The sequence below is a fragment of the Cavia porcellus genome, unplaced genomic scaffold, assembly GCF_034190915.1.
Source record: "Cavia porcellus strain 051 isolate PalLab524CR breed Dunkin Hartley unplaced genomic scaffold, mCavPor4.1 scaffold_7, whole genome shotgun sequence".
NCBI classification, from domain to species: Eukaryota; Metazoa; Chordata; class Mammalia; order Rodentia; family Caviidae; genus Cavia; species Cavia porcellus.
Genome location: NW_026947490.1, coordinates 64847167 through 64868371, shown reverse-complemented (window position 1 = coordinate 64868371; position 21205 = coordinate 64847167). Strand labels below are relative to the sequence as shown.

Sequence of the window (21205 nt, the reverse complement as noted above, 5' to 3'; positions counted from 1 at the left end):
ATTCAATTATCACCTCTTAATAATGTACATCAATTATCTGATTTACCAACTTATCTCAGCTCTTGATTACTAGGATTTGTATTATCCTTCCTTGTAAAATGAACATATTTGAAAAGATTTTAGTTTCTTCCTACATAAACGTGCATCATTCCATTTTTAATTAAATGTATGCAAATGCTAGGAATGTTTTCTTTCTCTACTTCTTAATAAAAATGAGCAGCAGACATTTTACCAAAATGTTACACTGCACTTTATATAGAAAGCTCAGGTAAATGGCAGCAGTGCACAAGTGGCTGTTTTCTGGAAGCAGAGTTAGAATAGATCACTGTTAACGGCGGCACTTATAACTGTGGTGGCGCTCTTAACAGAGGAGAGAGGATTTCAAGTGGGGAGAGACCAAGAGAGGAGGAAAACATTAACTGCCCTGAACAGAGCACACAATACATAAGAATCCAAATTTTCCTGTATAATAGGATGATGAAAATATTCTAAAATGTTCACTATTTTGTGATTATGCTAACCAGTAAGACAAAGTCACATATAATCTCACATATAATCTCAAACACTATTTGTATATTATACGTATGAGAAGGAGCAAATACAGGTGCTTACACCATAGCAGAATATTATCTCTAATATTGCAAGTCTAGTCTACACTGCAACTACATCCAATGACAGATTATAAAACATTACCTCCATCGTGTGTGTCTTCCCAGAGGATGTTTGTCCATATGCAAATATTGTTCCATTGTATCCTTCAAGTACATCTATGAGAAAATAAGAGGAATGTTCTCCTTAAACAAGATTCATATGTTACTCAAGAATTTTCCAGGAAAATGTCATGATTAACCTTACCGAGGTATTAATCACTCTAAAAATTTCACAAACACAAGCCTCTTTGAAACTGTATCACATGAGAGGACTGCAAGGCTAGTAAGGGTATTCATGTAATATGTGAAACTTCAAGCGGAACGGAAAGCTTCATGTGATTAAACAGAGCATGGAAAACGCAACACTGAAATATTGACCAACCATCTGCTATACAAGATCTAGGTTCTGCTTTGTGTGTGTGTGGGGGGGGCAGAACTAATAAAGTGATTTTTAGATAGCCAAGTACCACTGCAGCAGTATCATTTATCAACTAGAAACAAAGTCATCCTTCAGGATACAAGAGGGAGTGGTTGCAGGACCCCTGACAGCTCTCAAAATTCACAGATAAGGGCTGGAGATTTAGCTTAGCGGCATAAGCACCTGCTCAGCAAGTGCAAGGTTACAAATTCAATCCCTGGTACCACAAAAAAAAAAAAATCACATGCTCGGGTATGTTAACATAAAATGGATTTTTTTTTCGTCTTTTTCCTTTTTATCGGTACGGAGATCGAACTCATGACTGCCTACTGAGCTAAATCCCCAGCCCCTAAAATGGAAATTTTTGTATGTAACTTTTCTCTATCCACATCCTCCCATAAACCATCTTTATATTTTTTGTAATGCCTATCATCATAGAGCAAGTGCCATACAAATAAATAATGTATTTATCATTTAGGGAATAATGAGGAGAAAAAGCAGATCTATGTTTAGTACACATACAACTTTTTTTAGTTTTTCTTGTTTTTGTAGTACTGGGGATTAAACCAGGATTGTCACACAACCGACATCCCTAACCTCCTCTCTGCCCTCCGTGTAATTCTGAAATGGGTGTTACTGAATCACTAAATTACTCAGGCTTGGCCTGAATTTGCAACCTTCCTGCCTCAGCCTTTCAAAGTGCTTGGATTACAGGTATGCACTTCTTTGAACACTTTCGAACTAAAGCAGATCTGTGGCCTCTGAGGGCCAACAGTAATCACTTTTAAATCTACTCCTCACTTTGTTTTCTATAATGATTTTGATTCAAGTATTTTATTGTAAAAATTTAACACAAGATGCTCTATTAGTTTAATGTTTGCATCCATCACGTTATCTATCCATTTTTCTGCCTGCCTGTTTTTAAAAATGCATTTCAGAGTAAACTGCAGGCATTAGTATACACTTTAGTACCTAAACACTTCACTATGCAGGTATCACTAACTCAAATTTGGTATTTTGCATTTTCCCTTTTAGATAAAACCTCAACATAATGAAATGTAGATATCTTAGGTATGTATCTTTTCAAACATACAATAATGCTTGAAAATCCTAGAAAAACCACATCAGTAAACAGAGAAAATGGGGTATTTTGACAGTAGCTCTTGTTTATTTTCAGCTCCAACCGTCCACCACCCACCCCCTCCTTACATTGCTAGTTTTCTCGAAGTTGTCAAATCTGACATTTTCACATGGTTCAACCTGAAGTCAGACCACAAATGCATGAGTGCTCCTGCCACCCATGCAGTACACTCTTCTCCCACGGTACGTGGGCTGAAGGCCAGGCCTCAGTGCTCTACCCAGAAGATCCTTCTGTTCTCCTTCCTGCTCTTTCCTTTAAGACTACAGGCCTGACTGCTTCCTCTAACCTAACTCTACAACCCGCCATAGGTAAAAACAGGCAAGGAAATACTTCGCCCTCTGTGCTCTTACACCTCTGTATCTCCATGTCACCACAGTACTACCAGAGCACTGGACTGTTCATTTCTCCATCAGCCTGGGAAGTCCCTGCGTTCAGGGTGTGTTTAACTACTAACAATGCCTGGCATTTAGTAAGAATTTAAATGTCTGCTGAAAGAATATTACCATCCATCACTAACACATCTTTCTAAAGGTTCCTTCCTCTTTTAAAATATACTTTTGATCTTTTGACAAACAGAGGCAGACAACTCTGAAAAGTATTACTTTGATGATTTAAAAATCATATCTAATGAAATAGGTCATCATCTTCAAAGTCACTGAATTTCAGCTTCTTCATCAGCAAAACATCTGCTTACAGGAAATCATACAAGATTATTACTGCTGATATTGAAGCTATCATACAAGATTACTACCGCTAATATTGAAAGGTTACAATATGCCAGGTGGTAACCATTTTCCATAAATCCTTACAAAACTCTAGTCAAGTCAAGTAAATATACGCCATCCTACATGGAGAAACACCAGAAGGTAGATACAGTGGCAAATAGTCCAGGCTAAGAAGCCACGGTGGGAACCAGGAAACCTATGAAAGCCTGGCATACATAGGCATTAAAGAATTAAAGAAATGACTCCTTTCTTTGGCTGGGGTACTGAAGCCGGGGCCTTCTCACTGAACTACATTTCCAGCTCCTTTTTATTTATTCATTTATCTATTTTTCATTTTGAGACAGGGTCTTATCTTACTAAGTCACTCAGGCTAGGCTCAAACTTGCAATCCTCTTGCCTCAGTCTACCACCAGCATTCTGGGATTATAGGTATGCCCACCTTGTCCAGCTAAATGACAACTGCTTAACATAGGGAAAATAAATTTGCAAAACTCAGTCAGATGCTGAATTCTCAACAGAACACAAGCAAGCAAACTATGTTAAAAAAAGTTCTATGGAGCCAGGCGTGGTGGCGCACTCCTGTAATCCCAGCACTAGGGAGGCTGAGGCAGGAGGATCAGTGCAAGTTTGAGACCAGCCTGGGCTACAAAGTGAACCCAAGGGCAGCCTGAACTGCATAGTGAGACCTTGTCTCAAAAACACATTAAAAAAAAAAAAAAAAAAATCTATCCAATGAGTCTACAAACCAGAAAGATAACAGTCCCATACATAATAAAGCTACATTCTTATGAATCAGTGTTAACTCAGCAGACAGGTCAGAGTGCTTTTAGGTCATTCTTGGCAGCTTGCTCGACAAATTCACATCTCGCAAATCCCATTCGGGGCACCATCTTGCTGATTTTTGCCTACCAACAATTTTTAATGATGGCCTCCCCCTACTCTGTCCACCAATGATTATTCCAATTTGAGGTGCCATATGTTAACTGACTTCCTGCCCTTCCACTTCTCTAGGCACCCATCACCTAACCCCATTCCATCTCTCTCCTTCAATTTATGTTAGTCAATTTATGTTATGTTAGTATGTTTAGTTATCACTGATAACTAAAATAGTAGTTTATGGGTGATGACAAAAGGAGAAGTTATAGTCAAGTGATACTGTCCCAATATAAATTATAAACCTGGCACAGAAACAAAAGCGATAGTGAAAAACACTTTCTATCCTAACACTTGCTGGAACTCTAACTTTGCGTTGTGGAAATATTTTAGATTATGAGTTTCTCTCAGATACATTGAGAGCAGATTTAATGGCTAATACTTGCTGCATGCTTAAGCCATTACAATACTCCCTACTGAGGGGAAAATGGAGATTTAGTAAGGTACCTTTATCAAAAGCCACACAGGTAAAAAATGACAGAGTCTAGACTTCAATTTAGGCCAATTTCAAATTCTATGCACTTCTTTGGAGACACGGACTCATTATATATCTAGGCTAACCTGGAACTCATCATGTAGCCCAAGCTGGCCTCAAACTCATGACCAGCCTGCCTCAGCCTCTCAAGTGGTATAATTACAGGATATTATCATCATGCCTAGCTCCAAGTCTATATTCTTGATTATACCACAAAGAAGGAAACTATTATCCTGAACTCAATTATAAACAGGAAGGCAGGAACATGTTGGTAAAGAAGGAACTAAACAGAGCCTGTTTGGCAAGCGTAAGGTACTGAGTTCAATTCCCAGTACCAAAAAAAGGGACTAAAGTTTTGCAAAAAAGAAAAAATTTCAAGAAACAAATTATGCCATCTTAGAAATATAAACAGTAGTGTCAGGCATGATGGTGCGTGACTGTGTGAGTCTGAGCTACACAATGAGCTCAAGCCCAGTCTAAACTGCATAGGGAGACACTGTCTCAAACAAAACAAACTAAAACAGAACAAAAGTAGTAATACATATACCCTAGTTATCCGGAACTATAGATTTCAAAGAATTCTAAGAAGGGAGCCATGAGCTTATTAAAACCATATTAAGCAAAGATGTTCAAGAATAAAAAATTACTAAAATTTTATGAGAAAGAATGCTTCCCAAAGCAAAATAAAACTAAGGCCTTATAAAAAAGAGCTTTTAAAGCCGTATTCAGAAAAAATAAACTGATGCTAAATATTGCTGATTCATAATATAAAAAACGACTCCTGTTCACATTTCATATATTAGAAATAGTATACATCATGTTGGAACTTAGGACTCTGGGAAGCCAAGCAAGCACCTCCCCTCCCTGGTAAGTGGAGGCAGGGTGGCAGACTGCATGCAGCCCTTCCAGGGGCAGAACCAGCAGTGTCTCCTGAGATCAGCACCATGTTGGAACTTAGGACTCTGGAAAGGCAAGCAAGCACCTCCCCTCCCTGGTAAGAGGAGACAGGGTGGCAGACTATAGCCCTTCCAGGGGGAGAACCAGCAGTGTCTCCTGAGATCCATGCCATGTTGGAACTTAGGACTCTGGGAAGCCAAGCAAGCACCTCCCCTCCCTGGTAAGTGGCAGCAGTGTGGCCCACTGCAGCCCTTCCAGGGGGAGAACCAGCAGTGTCTCCTGAGTTCCACGCCATGTTGGAACTGAGGACGCTGTGAAAACAAATGACCATCCTGCCTCCCTGCTTAGCAATAGTGAACCTACCCTATATGGCCTAGAGTCAAATATCCCACTTCCCTGATTATCCTTCTTCTACCCCCCCCCCCCCGCCCATTAGCAAATGGGAACCAGAAATCTGAGCATCTCCTTGGAGGTTGGCCATAGCAAATAAGGGGGACTTCCTTCTACCATGTCTTTGAAGGCAAATATTTTTATTACTATTTTGCTCTTTTCTGTTCAATATTCTGTTTTGATAAGCTCTATAGTATTCTATATTTCATCTCATTTTGATATACGTGATTGAAAGAACAACTATTATAAAGATACCAAAATATACTGTGATACCTATTACTGTTGTCCCGGTAACCAACTGTGAAGTTCTGTACCAATTTCACTGTACGATCTTAGTTGGCTTTATTCTGACTTGTTCTGTTGTATACTTTCAAAAAAAAAAAATAATAATAGTAATTCCCTACTGATATCCCCCCCAAAAAAGAAATAGTATACATTATATAAGGGGAATACATTTTTAAGCCTTCATATTTTGAACTCTTTAAACATTACTGGAATATGTGACAAAAACCTTGTTTTATTTATATAATAAACTATAATATATAATATATAAATACAAAAAAAGAATAATGAGTAAATTTGTATTGCTTAAGAAAGATGATAAACTATTAACTGACACTACTAAGACTGCACTATTCTTATTTCATTATGATCTCCCACAAACGTGTTCTTCAGAGAACACAGTAAAACATACTTGAGTTCAGGATGGTGTGGGTAGGATGGCAGCAAAACATAGGTTTGAAACAAGTGCAAGCTTTTGCTTATGAAGAGAATTACATTCCAGGGTGAAAAATCTCCCAGCTACTGCACCTAAGCTGGGTTTTTTTTGGTATGGTTTGGTTTTGGAGATAGGAGCTCTCTATGTAGTTCTGGCTGGCCTTGAACTCAGTGTTCCTCCTACGTGAGAGCTGGGATTACAGGCATGTGTCACCATGTCTGTCTAGTTACAAATAATACTCATTTTCAAAACAGGAACAATAGTGGAACTACAGACAAGTATACCAAAATTTCACTGAAGAATAAATATATCTGAACTTCATTTCCTCTTTGACTAGAGTCATTCATCCAGTAATTAAGGAAAATACCAATCATGCACCATGATTTCATAAAAAGATCCAAGTTTTTCATAATTTTATGGATATGTTGACAAACTAAGAACCAAAAACCATACAAGAAGAAGCTCTGAGGTAGACTAAAGTCCCAGGGTGCTTTAATTAACTGCCAATAACCTTATTCAGCTTTTAGAAGACTAATAAGACCCATCAAGCTTTATAAATGGTTCAATACCATGAGAGGCTAATCAAATATGCTTACAGCTATCATAAAAGGCCCCTAGTAAAATAACCATAAAACTAAAATATGATGATGTATAAAAGGCTTGTGTTTCAATGTGCAAGTACAGAAAAAGGTTTGGACTGCCCATGAGTTCACGAATTGTTCACTTAAAATGGTAATATAGGGCCGGGGATTTAGCTCAGTGGCGTCAGTGCCTGCTTGGCAAACTCAAGGTCGTGAGTTTGATCCCCCGCACCAAAAAAAAAAAAAAAAGGGTAATATAACTTTTAGCTATAAGGCCAGAGATTTAGCTCAGTGGCATAAGCACATGCCTTGCAAGCATGTGATAGTGAGTTGGATCCCTGGTACCAAAGGACAGATCAAAAAAGAGAAATGTCCTTGAAGAAAATGAACTAAGTTTTAGTTGTCCTGGTAACAAAAGTAGGTCGTAACAAAGAAAATATGCTCTGTAAAGATCCATCTGGAAAATTATTTGATGCTAGGATATGACACTGCTTGTTCTTTGCTGTAGTAAGTTACAGAATCTTAAGATAACTCCCACCCACTTTACGATAATATCAACACCAAGTTCATTGTCTCTCACCAATACCATTCCTGTTGTAATGCTTGGTGATTTCAATGTCCATATAATAGACATCGCACAACAACACCCCCTCAGATTCCTGACCTTTTTCTATGATCTTGTCATCTACTACCACGGGTGTCAACTCCATGGTAAGATCCTGACATTTTTACTAACTGTAGTACCTCCAAAATCTTAAATTTAAATGTTCACCTTCTATTTACTCCTTTTAGTGCCCTGATCCCAAAGAACCTTACTATCACTGAGACGTATAACCTACTATTTTTCCACTGTCCTGTAGCCTCTGTTATTTCTTCTTTCCCGAAACTTTCCACCTTAGGTTTCATGGTTTGTCGTTACGATCATTCCCTTGACAATATCCTTAATTCCTTCCCTGGCCAAATTCAAAATGGATAAATTCAACTCTCGAGGCAGCTAATCACCAGCTGACCCTTACCATTGCGTGACGATACTGCAACTCCTCCCATTCCATGTCTTTTCCTACAAACTCTTGCTCCTCTTCCCTTTCTGATGCTCATTCTTGTATCACAGACAATGTGGAATTAACATTTAAAAATGTTCATATTTTCCCTTTATGACGCTTGCTTCTATCCATAAACTCCATTTCCTCTTCTGTTCCTGGGATGAATTATCTGTGCTCCTACTTAATCCTAACCCATTCACTTTTGTATGGAATTCCAAACCCTTTAATCTGGTAAATGCTACAAGAAAAGATTTTTACTTCAATTTAAGAAACAATTTCAAAACACTCAGTTAAAAAAAAAAGGAGTAAGTCATATAATAAATAGCTATTTAATTTGTAAGATCTCTTTAATACAAAGAATTTATATCACAACTACAAAGTAATTTCAGAAAATCTCAGCACTAGATTTCTATGGCTTTAGAAAATACAAAATTAAATAGGGAGGCAAAGAAGGGTTAAAGGGAGGAGAACAGATGGGGAAAAAAGGAGAAGAAAAAAGGGGAATCAAAATTATCACATACAGGCACAAATTCCCTATAATAGATATGGACCTTGTATATATCTAAAACATATCAACAAACAACTAGAAAATACAAAATTGAAAAGCAGCCTAGTGTTAGTTAATAGTATTAACTGAAACACACATTACTTTTCTCACCTTTGGCAAACCCTGCTAAACTCCTCAAAGGTTTTTCTACTGATTTCAAGATAAATCTTTGGGGAAGAAAGAACAATGGAGTGGAAGAATTACAGACTGTCATTTCCTACTACTTTTTGACCAGCATTCTTTTTTTTTTTTTTGGTATGGGGCTTGAACTCACAACCTTGTGCTTACTGGGCAAGTGCTTGAGCTGCCAAGCTAAATCCCCGGCCCCTGTTTTTCTACTACTTCTTATAAACCAGTCTAGCCACTTTATTTTTATTCTCATATTGTACTATTTGTAGAATTGCTATCTTGTAAACTTTCCTAGGAACATGCAATACAGACATTTTTCAAGACGAAGCCTCCAACATAATTCCTACCAACACCATTCACTGTGTACTGTACGTAGGTGAGCATGCTATGTCAGATGGTAGTATGTTAAAGAACTGCATGTGAACATTTTATGATCTGAACTTTGTCCTGCCATTAACTTAGATGAGGCATTCAGGTATTCACGTGTTAGGTGGGAAATACCTCAAATTACACTTCACTTACTGCTGGGACAGTAACTAAACTAAGTTTAGCAGTTAAATATATTTACCTTTAACAATCTTCTTTGCACAGTCATTGTATACTTGCTCTTGAGATGTGCTTGACTGGAATACCCGATCAAATGCATAAGGCTTGGACTGAAAGACAAAAACACATGATTAAATTACACAAACTAAGCCAGGGATATAGCCTAGTGGCACAGTGCCTGCCTGGCAAGTAAGTGCAAGGTCCTGAGTTCAATTCCTGGTACCAAAAAAACAAAAACCAAAACAAAACTAAAACAACTTTAGGTTGGGGATTTGGCTCAGCAGTGCAAGCATCTGCTTGACAAGTCCAAGGTCATGAATTCAATTCCTGGTACCCAAATAAATAAATAACACAAACTAAAAATGAATGGGTATTTCTCAGCTCCTTAAAGTATGCCATTACACATGCAACCTTCAGGAGAATCATTTCATATCATTTATCTTCTGGGTGGGAAGGACTCATGTCCAAATCCATTAGAATAAACTCAGGAAGGTAAGGTTTGCTTTAGTCCTTGTGGTATTCCCATGGTCTATCACAGTAATTATATGCATCATTACTGTGGTAGCTACTAAGTCACTGCTGCGTGAATTTGTTCTAAAAACTGGGTACATCTATTTTTAATACTAATATTATGTAGCCAAGAAAACACTTTGACACATACAAAATTCATTAGTGATAAAGTTTAAGGCCTGTTTCCAGTATTGTATCCAGCTTTTCAGTTTAGTACAACAGCTTTTTCCCATACTAGACTGATGACCAAGATGGATTCTCTCTGCTTTAATGGAACTTAATAGCAGAGCAGACATTAGCCAAATAAGTGACTAGAATTCTGACTCATGCAACTGCAGTGCTATGACTATGCTGTGAGAGGATACAAAAGAACCTGAGTCCAGAGGTGAACATGAAGTGTCAGAAAAACTCTCAGAAAGGGATATTTAAGAAATGTTTAAAAACTGGCTGTGGTGGGGCACACTATAATCCTAGCACTCAGGAGGCTGAGGCAGGAGGATCACCATAAGTTTAAGGTTAGCCTGAGTTACATAGTGAGTTCAAGACCAGCCTGCACTGCATAGTGAGATTCAGTCTCAAAAAAACAACAACAACAACAACAAAAAAAAAAAAAAAAAAAAAAAAGAAAGAAAGAAAAGAAATGTTTAAAAGCCAAAGAATTAGTAGCTCACGATCACTCTCTGCATACTAGTCATGAAGGAGGGGAACTTAGTGTGGGAAAATAGTGTAGGCTTTAAGAACAGGATACTTAAAGATACCAAGGCAGAAAGGAACTAACAGCATTCAAGAAACTATAGAGTTTAAATGTAAAGTACAAGGACAAAATGCAATTGTTAAAAATGGAAAATAATGTCTTGCTTTGCAAGCAGTATGAGCTCTGTGAATACTAAAAGTGTCTTAGCAACTCTGTAAAAACCAGCCTTGGAGAACTATTAGTAAGCTAAGGAGGCAGAGCAATTGAATGAAAAAAAAAAAAATACAATCTCCATGTAATAAGTCAGGGACGAAGAGAACTGTAAAGTGGAGACAGAACTGAGAAATATCCAATGGTAAAGGTCAGGACGTAACAAGTAAAACAAATAAGTAAAAATAAAGTGAAGTAACTTAGCTGAGCAGCACAAACGCTTGCCTGGCAAGTGCAAGGTCAAGAGTTTGATCCTTGGTACCAAAAAAGGAAAAATAAAACTTTTTTTTAAAAGATGGCGAACTACACAAATTTAAATGCTAAGAGAAAAACCTAGTCCTTTAGGAGGATAGTGACCACCTAGAGATAAGCAGCAGCAGCAGACAGCTTCAGGCATTTTCATATCTGGCTGCTTTCCAGTCTTAAAGGAAAGCTGGGCTCTAAAAACATAAAATAATCACGACACCCACTTTCAGTTAAGCTATGCTTCCTACAACTTAATTGAAAAATGAAAAAAACAAAACACAACTTTTTAAGAAACTCTCACAAAACTTGGAATAACAGTCAAAATAAAGCAAAGACTTCCTCAAGGGCTATCCAAAGCCATTTTCCATTTCCCCATTCCCACTGGAACCCTTATCACTTGCATCAAGCCCAGTATGATGATGCAAAATCAACAGTTAATGACAGAATGTAAGAGCAGGATCCTAGAAACAAGTAAGGGCCCACAACTTCTAAGCTTTTTAGCTATGTAAGAAAAAAAATCCTTTATTTATTTGAGCCATATTATTTGTATGGTTTCCTCTGCAGCTAGAAGATTCCTGATGGATACACTGCATGTACTAAATTGCCTCATTTCAGCATGAATTCAAAATGTCATCGATATCTGATTAACTATGACATACACGAAAATATCCTTTTGCTAAGATATTACTGGTATATTAACATTCAAATCCACAGGTGTGGTTAAAAAGATGATCACTTTGGGGCTGGGGATTTAGCTCAGTGGCATAAGCACCTGCCTTTCAAGTGCGTGGTCGTGAGTTCGATCTCCGGTACCGATAAAAAAAAAATGACCACTTTATACAAAATATGTTCATAAATAATACTCCAAAAACAAATGCATACAATCAAAATAATGATCACCATACAGATAAACCTTGCAAGTAGTTTTTCTAGGCCAAAAAAAAAAAAAAAAAAAAAAAATCCCTCTTCATTTAGGCAGCAAGCACTTAGAGCTGTAAGATGTATGGCTGGGAATTTAGCTCAGCAGCCTAAGTGCCAGTCTGGAAAGCGTGAGGTCGTGAGTTCGATCCCCGGCACCAAACAAAGATACTTAGGCTAAGTAACACAATTTTGGAAATAATATTTAACCAATACAGGATATACATAGTCCAAAAGAGTAATAAAGGATAAGGCTAGACAGAATCTTGAAAACTAAGCTAAGAAGATGATTAAGTAATGATAACTAAATTGAAATGGAGTTGGCCTCTTCTGGTAAAGAAGAGACCACAACTAGCTCTAATATACATTTAATAAAAGATGTATAAAAGTGGTATGAATGCAAAAGTTTAAAAATGGTTAATTCCACTAATTGCAAGAAACAATAAGACAAAACAGGTACAAGTATTAGGACAAATACTACAAAATAAGTTACATAATAAAATTATATTAAAATAAACATTTAAAGAACACTCAAAGAACATTAGACTTTATGTCATATCTCACTCAATTTTTACATCAATAAAAAAAGTATGCCTAAACCATTTACAAGAATAATATGCAGTAGTAATGGGCAGTAGTAAAGCCTGCCTCAAAAGAACTTAATCCAACTATTTAAGCATCATCTCATAGTGAACAGGCAAAACATTACTGAAATAATGGGAATGGCATCAATTAAAAGGCAACATAAACATAAAAACAAGTTGGAACTGAGTAACTTTTTGGAGTTCCATAATTATTAAATCAACATCAAGTGCTTGGTATTAACAAGTTGTCATTTAATTACAAAACTAAATTATAATTTTATGAAGTAAGGCAAATGTTTTGACTGACGATCTAGTTCCTAACTGCTCCTGGTTTCTTGGGGTGGAAAAATCAAGCTTCTGTGAAACACAATTTTTAATAGTCTAAAATTAAGGCATAATTCAATCTTTCAAAATAATTATACAGCCAGGCTTGGTGGTGCACACCTGTAATCCCAGCACTACAGAGGCAGAGGCAAGAGGATACCTGTGAGTTTGAGACCAGCCTAGACTACAAAATGAGTTCAAGGCCGGCCTGAACTGCAGTGATAAAACCCTACCTAAAAAAGACATAGATAAATAAAACTAAATCTCAGAATATCTATATTTTAAATACCTGATTCTTGAAATAGACATTATGCTTCCTGCGATTCTATGTATCTTCAAAGTTACTAAGTTTTACAAACTGTAAGACACAAGATGCATTTCTACCTGACTTAAGACTTCAAGGGGACAAATCAAATAGGAATGTTGTTTGTCTGAACTGCAACCATACTAAGTGAAAGTGATCCTGTTTTGAGCCTGGACAGACCAGACCGAACACCAAATTTGGTAATGCAGGGCACTCTTCTGGCAGGGATATGCTTCTGTTTGAAATTCTGAATAGTGATCTTTCCAAATCCTACAGGAATGTATCATATTAGGTTTTCCTTAGTTAGACAATGGTTGTACACTAACATTCCACAACTAAAAAGACATGTGATGATGGCTCACTGTATTTTTATTTTTCACTCAAGGTAATGAAGAATGTTTACCAAATCACAGACTTGAAAGGGTAATTGATGTTTTGCTTTAGGCAAAAAAAAAGTGGGCAAGATAATGTAATTAATTTTATTCTCTTTTAATTTCAGTGAACTGTAGCAACCTCTTTTTGGCTATGGCAGCTCTTCAGTACACTATGTAAGGAACTAAATTAGCAAAGATACTTAATCAGAAAAATGACTTTATGATGCCTAAGTACATACAGAAGCAATTTCTTTCTTTCTTTCTTTCTGTCTTTTTTTGGATGTTTCCAATAAGCCCAAAGGAACATGGTAAGTTATTTCTCTTTCCTCTGTTTTGTGCTTAATAAGCTGTCTAGTTTAAAGAAAATACATATTTTTATCATTTAAAGATTTTCACAGTTCATTTAATGCAATACAGTACTACAGCAAGCATTTAAATGACAAGCACGGATTATGCTAATAATTCAGTAACATTATAAGCTATGCTTTCAATTCTCATTTAACTAGTTTTCAATGCTGCACTGCTGCAATTTTCTCCTAAACAATTTATTCTATATCAATTCAGATCCAGAAACATGAATGAAACGAATCAAAGATTTTCCAGAGATTTTTGAATATTGTTCCTCCCACTGCCCTTATTAATTCCTAACCTTTCAACATACAGTTCACTAAAAAAACAGAAATACAAGACCCCAGCATGTTCATAGTTCCTGAAACTAATGGATTAAACACGTTCTTAAGAACTTACCGCATTTTAAAGGCCGCGTTACTCAAGTTATAATGTAGTTTTCAGTACACTTTCTATAGAGTAGACTAAAACACAATTTTACTTAAAGATCAACTAACTATTCACTGTTGATGCACCTAGTCATTATTTTTAATATTATAAACTAAACTTATTTCGATTACTAAAGAAATTTTGTTAACAAAATTTATAATTAACTTTTTTCAAAGGAACAATATTTCCTGTGGCAATTAGTTCTTTTAGGTCGTTCATATTTTATGTATTATTTGCAGCACTTCAACAAAAAGAATCTTAGTAATATTTACAAACTTGTTTTAATACACACAGAAACCTGGAAAAATAACACAACCTTACTACTGTAACAAGTGAAAAAAGAAATACTAAAGCTGAATCATCACAAAAACTCTTTAGAAACTAATAAGCCTCAAGTTTGACAATTAAACTAGTTGTTGCAAGGAAAAGGATCACGATGCGTAATTTCACCCAGCTATGATGTCATTCATAGAAAGAATTTCTCTGGAGGACTGGTTAACAAAGAACCGGCCCGACAGCAGCTGGCAGTTATTAATGATCATTAGGTCATTAATTTTGCCAAAGCCTATCAAGAGGATGTGGAGCTAACACATTCATTTTCTAGATGTGAACTCTGGAAAATGTCCAGAGTCTTGTCTTGTGTGTCAGTGCCTGCCATCAGCAATGTCTTATCCCCATGACTTACTTCTCTGCCCCAATTCCAAATTAAGCAGCCCCAACAAAAGTAAAATTTCACTGCGATACAAATTAACATACCAATATTTTGTGCCCCAATAATATTATGTAGAAAATTGCATGACATAACCAGTAAAGATGAATCTCACCCTTAAGTCAGTTCTGTATGCAATATCTTACTATTTACTTTTACTCTCCCTGAACTGAGAACAGTGTTTTCAAAGACGTATGTAAGTACGAACCTAACAATGGTCAACTTTTTATCTTCTTCATAAGCTTGTTTTATACTTCCTGTCCGATATAACAAACTACTTAAAAGTGCAGAGGAGTTGGTCTCACAGCTCGGTATCTTGGCTTAACTCTGAGCTCATCTTACAGCTTTATGAATGATAAAACTGGGAGTAGTCCAAAACACAAGCAGCATCAGCAACAGTTACCGAGTGCACACACACACTCGCAACAGACCCTACGGCGGCTCCCACGCGGCGCGCCCAGACCCCCCCAGGCGGGGGAGGGTCCCAACTGAGACCTGCGCAGCCGTCCCGGCTCAGGCACCGGGTGGGGAGATCGGATAGGGAACGCCCGCGGGACTGCGTCCCTCACAACGTTACTCCCGGCCGAGAAGGGCTGGGGACCCCGCTGCTCCCTCTCGGTCCTGTACCCCGCCACGTCCCTGAACTCCCCGCCCAACCAGGCCCGAAACAGCAGGACGGGAGGTGGGGACAGGAGCCACTCACCGCGATCACCACCGTGTCGTCTCCCTGGAACTTGGCGACGTACTTGTCGCCGCGGTTCACCTCCGACTCGTTGAGGGGTCTGAAGCGACACATCACTTTGATGTTGCACTCGGCCGGGTCCGCCATCTTCCCGGCGGCCGGGGCCCCAGGCCGGGAGCCGCTCCCCGCCGCTCAGACTGCGAGAAACCCGGCTGCGGCCGAGGCGCGGGGGTCGCGAGCGCGGGCGGAGTCCGCGGTCTGCAGAGCAGGGGCGGCGGGGACCGGACTCAGACGCCGGCACCCGCAGCCCTCGCCCCGCGCCTCACTTCCGCTCCATCATGGCGGCGGCGGCGGCACTGGGCAGAGCGTCCGAGCCCTCAGCTTCTTCCTACCGGCGTGGGCAGGCTGCGGGACCAGGGAAGATTCTAGGGGGCGTGGGAGCGGCCCCCCGCTTCCTAATGTTAAACTGCAGGCCGGGTCCCCCGTTCGTCCGCTGCGCTGTGCTTGCCGGCTTCCCGGCCGGCAAAGCCCCGACGCCCCCAGAGGCCGCAGACCGGCGACTGGGCGGCAGGCGGGGCGGCACGGGAGCCGATTTGCGCAGGCGCTCGGAGCCCGGCCCGCCAGGCGACCAATCCGCGCCCGCGCCGCGCCGCCGAGGCCACGCCACCGGCGCCGCCGCCGCCCTCTCGGGATAGCAGATTGCGATCTTCAAGTTCCTTCGCTGGGTTGTTGGGACCTCCAAGTCGCCGCGGCGTTCTCTACTCTCACTCCACTTTCTTTTACTTCGGGGAGAAAGGGTCTAAAGTTACAGTTTATTTAATTCTAGTGCCAGATTCTTATAAAGAAGGGTTTTCATTTCGGCGGCATGAAGGCGACCAGGAAAAGGGATTTGAATGGAGGGTGGGGCGCGGCTATGGTCTGAGCGGGTGCTCCTTCCTGATGTGGAGCGCGGAGTGAGAGACAAAGGAAGTTTCGCTTAAAGAGTGAAGTAGGTTGCAGAAGAAACGCGGAACCGGAGTCGGGTGGAGAAACCCTGCGCCCCTCGCCCCAGTCGCGACCGCCTGCGGTGTCGCACAGCGGGGCGGCGGCAGCTCGCACCTGCGCCCTCGAGGCCCTCGAAAGTTCAGGGAATACGGGACGGGGAAGATTCCAGGCTCCGATCGTAAACTTGGAATTCGAGAGCCTCACTAACCAGGGCTGACTGATCTGTAGCGTAAAGATGCTCTTTTGAGAACTTAGATAAATACGTGGATTTTGTATACAAGAAGGCCACTCCATAGTGAACTTTGCATTCTGCTTTCATAGATGGGTGCCAAAAAGGTTCTTTGCATGGGAATGGCTCTGAAGTGGATCGAAGAACTGCAGTGACAATTAGAAAGCCTTTCTCTGATCCCCAGGTTTTGTTTGAAAAATAAGTCACCGGACTGTAAAAACGACTAGTAACTGCTATACTCATCCAAACATCTACCCCCCCCCATGAATCCATAGCGCTATAGATTCAGGTTGATTGGTTCCCAGCGATGCAGAAGGGCTCACACTAGAGTTAGTGCATACAGGTACAAAATGGTTTCAGAAAACCCTTTCTGAAGCAATCCAACTGCCTAGGGAATCCTGTCTTATAGGCCAGAGTGGACTGTTTTATCCCTACTGATACAATTTGACTTAACAGTCTCTGATAATCTGTATTAGAGAACAAAAATGTTCAGTAAGAAATCGAGTCATTCAAAAGAGGTTGTTGTGACACTTTGTGGATGTAGCATGTCCTTGAAAGAAGCACTTGTTTCTGTTCATTTGTAGCCGCCTTTCTGCCCATTAGTTCAGTCTGATCAGTAAAGGTTTTTTCCTCGTCCCTTTAGTTTTATTATTCTTGATGTAATTTCTTTATCACATCTACATCCTGTTATCCCTCTCTATAATTTCAGAGGGAAACAAATGTCTTCTTCCCCAAAACAAAATTTTGGTTTATATTCTTAAATCCTTCCAACTCTGATACCTAGAGTCTACCAACGTTCATCATCTTATAGTATTGATTTCTTTTTTTTTTTTTTTTTTTTTTTTTTTTTTTTTTTTTTTTTTTGGTCTTTTTCCTTTTTATCGGTACCGGGGATTGAACTCACGACTGCCTGCTTTCAAGGCAGGTGCTTATGCCGCTGAGCTAAACCCCCAGCCCCTAGTATTGATTTCTTTTTCAGCTTCCTTAAGGGAAGGAAACAACCAAATCTGACACCTTAATTGACTTCTGTTGATTACAGGGCCTTCTCTCAAAAATAAAGCTAATCCTAACCTATTTAAAAATCGTAAACTTGAATTTTGTGCATGGAGGTGTGGTACTGGGGATTGAGCCCAGGGCCTTGGCACTGAGCTACATATTTAACCTTTTTTTTTTTTTTTTTAAGACAGGGATGTCTACATTGTTAAATTGCCCAGACTACGTTTGAACTTGGAATCCTTCTGCCTCAGCCTTGCAAAGTGCTGTCATTACAAAGCGTTAGTAGGTCTGATTGTAAATTCATATCTTAATCAGTAGTATGCTATTATAGGAGGGGAAAGTCTGAGTGACCTGAACTCTATTTGTACAGAATTAATTGGGTATTTTAGCTGGGGGGTTAGCTCAGTAGCACAAGCACCTGCCTGGCAAGTGTGAGGTCATGAGTTTGATCCCCAGTACAAAAAAAGGGGGGGGGCAGTATTTTAAAAGAAGAATGAGGGAATGCAGAGGGAGATGACCTGGGGCCTGGTAGAGTCAGAGAAATGAAAAATTTTTAAAAAATGGGAAGTAAGTGGGGTCCAGCGGGTGTCTGAGTTTGTTAACTGGTACTTACAGAATTAAAGGCTGCTTCCTTCTTACAAAGGCCAGGAGATGGTGGCCCTGTCCTGTGGTGTTTCTTGCTACAAATAGTATATATAATCTTTGTAATCTTTAGTTTTCTGTGAAAAATACTTTTAAGGCAGTTATGGTCATTGTAGGAATGTGTCATTCAGCTGTTAGAGACTATTTTTTTCCAAGTCTTTATAGTTTTTAAGGTAGGACCCATCTGAGAAAGACTTCAAAGGAGCCTGGCTAGAATTTGGTCAAAAGTGAATCTTGACTTCATATTTGCCGCTGTGGAGTGGATGAAGTTGACTAGAAAACACTATTGACTGCCCAGCAATCTTGTGGGAAGGTGGCAGCTCCCTCCACAGAAGGATATGGGTCCCAACTCTGAAAGTCTTCCTGTTTTCTAGAAAAAGCATAATTCAGAGTTCGTTTCAACCACTAGTTTTAAGAATCAAGTCAAACTGGTCATTAGCATTCTGTGACCCAAGTAAAATACAATTGGGGGGCTTTATGCATCAGGATGTCACAGTGGCTCTATCTTTAGCCCTCTATGATCTAAACAATCATTTTTCAACAATTGCTGCAATGTCCACCTGGAAACCTGACCTTTTTTATCTGTGTGACATTCGCCATTGCTTATAGGCCGCTTTATTTAGGATGCTATAACCTGAACTTTACTGTTCCAGAAATCGAATTAATTATCCTTTTCTGCCTGCCAACAGTTAATTCCAACTACCCAGCTCTCTAGTTTTGATGATTAGTATCTGTTCTGTTCTTCCAACCTAAGAAAGTTGCTACGAAAAGTGACTCTACAATTTTGTTTATCCACTATTCATGCAATAGAGTAACATGGAAATTTTTACCTGAAGTTCTTCAACTTCCATTCTACCATTCCTGTCTGTCCCCACCCCGCACTCGCTATCCCCGTCCCAGAAGATCTGACAAAGATTGGTCTAAAGCAATGATTCCCAGGTTGTACTCCAGAGAAGGAAAAAGTTCCAAAAAAGTGGTACAGGCAGCTCTGTGAGTGTGGGGAGAGGAAGGCAATGGATGGAACGGCCACACCATGAAGCTTTGAGATCTCTAATGTGCAAGATGGCCATACCATGAAGCTTTGAGATCTCTAATGTGCAAGATGGCCATACCATGAAGCTTTGAGATCTCTAATGTGCAAGAGACTGTTGCCTGTCAACTTCCATCTCTTCCTTTCTCCTCCACAACAGATTCCAGAAACTCAGGCTTCATGAGAACAAAAAGTCAGGAAAGGAAGCATTCTGTAAGAGCCTGCTGCTTTTAGACCCACCATGTATACTTCTCCTATGCAGGGAAGCACCAAGATCCTCTCATCACAGAACCAGAGAGGAGAAAAATGCAATGTGAAAAACAAAATCTTTCTCAAAATTATCCTGCCTCATAAGTAAGGAATGATGGTATCAGGGAATAATGATTTTAAAAATATCATGGAGAAACGAGAAGAATGATTTAAAAAACTAGTTACAAATTGATAATTTGTTTTTCTTCTGAATATGGAAAAGACTGCTGATTAGTGAAAGAGTAGGTTTGTGTGAGTATAGTTTGAGATTTACTTTGGGTGACTTTTACTCATGAAAGATGTGTGGTGCTTTTACCTATACAGTTTAAATTTCTCTAGACATTATATCTGCACTGTAGAAATTGGTCGCTAATGATGGTCCTCCAATGAGCCAGGCCACGCTTTTGTAGTCTCTACACAAGGAAGTGTAACACTGTGGTGCTATCTGAGAAGCCTTGCAGTTTCCAGCTGGGTCTCGCTAGTCTTCCTAGGGGCTCTAACTGTGTAGATCAGCTGCCCTGAGAGCCCTATCCTGCAGTGTCTTGGAAGGCACCCCAGCCCGTTGTCCCTGGCATCCCTGCATGGGGAGTCTGCGGAGGAAAGCCTGCTGGGCCATCGTTACCTCTACCACACCTGTGTGAAATCTTGGCTCATGCTCCTGAGTAGAAGAATCACCCAGCTGAGACCTACCCAGATTCCTGCCGCCCAGATCATGAAATGTAACCAAATGCTTATTGTTTTAAGCAGCTTAGCTTTTAAACATTTTGTTGCGTAGCAATACAGTGACTAAAATTGTGAAGTACAATTTGGAATTTAGCATTTATTTTCTGGAGTTAATCCTGTCAAATGATCCTTGTGTATAATAAATGTACTTAGATTACACTATATTTTAGATTAATTAACATTATAAAATCGGATGGGATCTAACAATCATTGTTTAGAGCATTAGTACTGTAAGAAAGTTTGTTTTATATTTCATATAAAGTGAGATTTTCTTATAAACACACTTTTAGAATAGGAAATGGTAGCATTCTCTTTTTCAAATGTGTGTAGGGCAGCCCTGTTCCTTTCCAGTTCTCCTTCCTAATCCAGGTTTCACCACTTCGTGCCTGTATTACCAACAGCCCTTGACCTCTTCCGTTTGCCCAGTCAGTGATTATGGATGAACTGATACTACAGGCTAGGTTCCTACCTAGGGGCTGTGGATGCGATGGAAGAGGACTGAACAGTTCTCTACGCCCCGTATTACACATGCAACTTCAGATTTTCATCAGACACTGCTTTTATGACGCCATCCCAATGCTCAAGCATCTGCAACTCTCCTTTTTCCTACTCAAAGAAGTTTAGATTCCTCAGGTTGGAGCCAAGGCCTTCAACCACCTGACATCCCTTTAGACAAGAAGAATTTTCCCACTGCGTTCTCAATCCTGGAAAGTGGCGTTTTATCATCTCTTCATTTTAAAGTTAGGCTGATCTTACCCTGTAGGTCTCATGCCCATCTCAATCCAGTCTGTCATTTGTTAAGTCCGTTTTCTGTAGGTGGCCTTCCA

General features: G+C 39.6%; 1 protein-coding gene across 2 annotated transcripts in view; it reads right to left on the bottom strand.

Annotated features, from left to right (window-relative positions):
- Kif5b (kinesin family member 5B) overlaps nt 1–16067 on the bottom strand; it is a 50923-nt gene extending 34856 nt beyond the window's left edge. For both annotated transcript variants that reach the window (XM_063253736.1, XM_063253737.1), the window contains exons 1-3: nt 15547–16067; nt 9216–9303; nt 694–767 (exon numbers count right to left, since the gene is read on the bottom strand). In XM_063253736.1, coding sequence (XP_063109806.1) covers nt 694–767; nt 9216–9303; nt 15547–15672 — 288 coding nt within the window. In that variant the 5' untranslated portion in view covers nt 15673–16067. The remainder of the gene's footprint in view (nt 1–693; nt 768–9215; nt 9304–15546) is intronic.
- Between the last annotated feature and the right edge of the window lie 5138 nt (nt 16068–21205).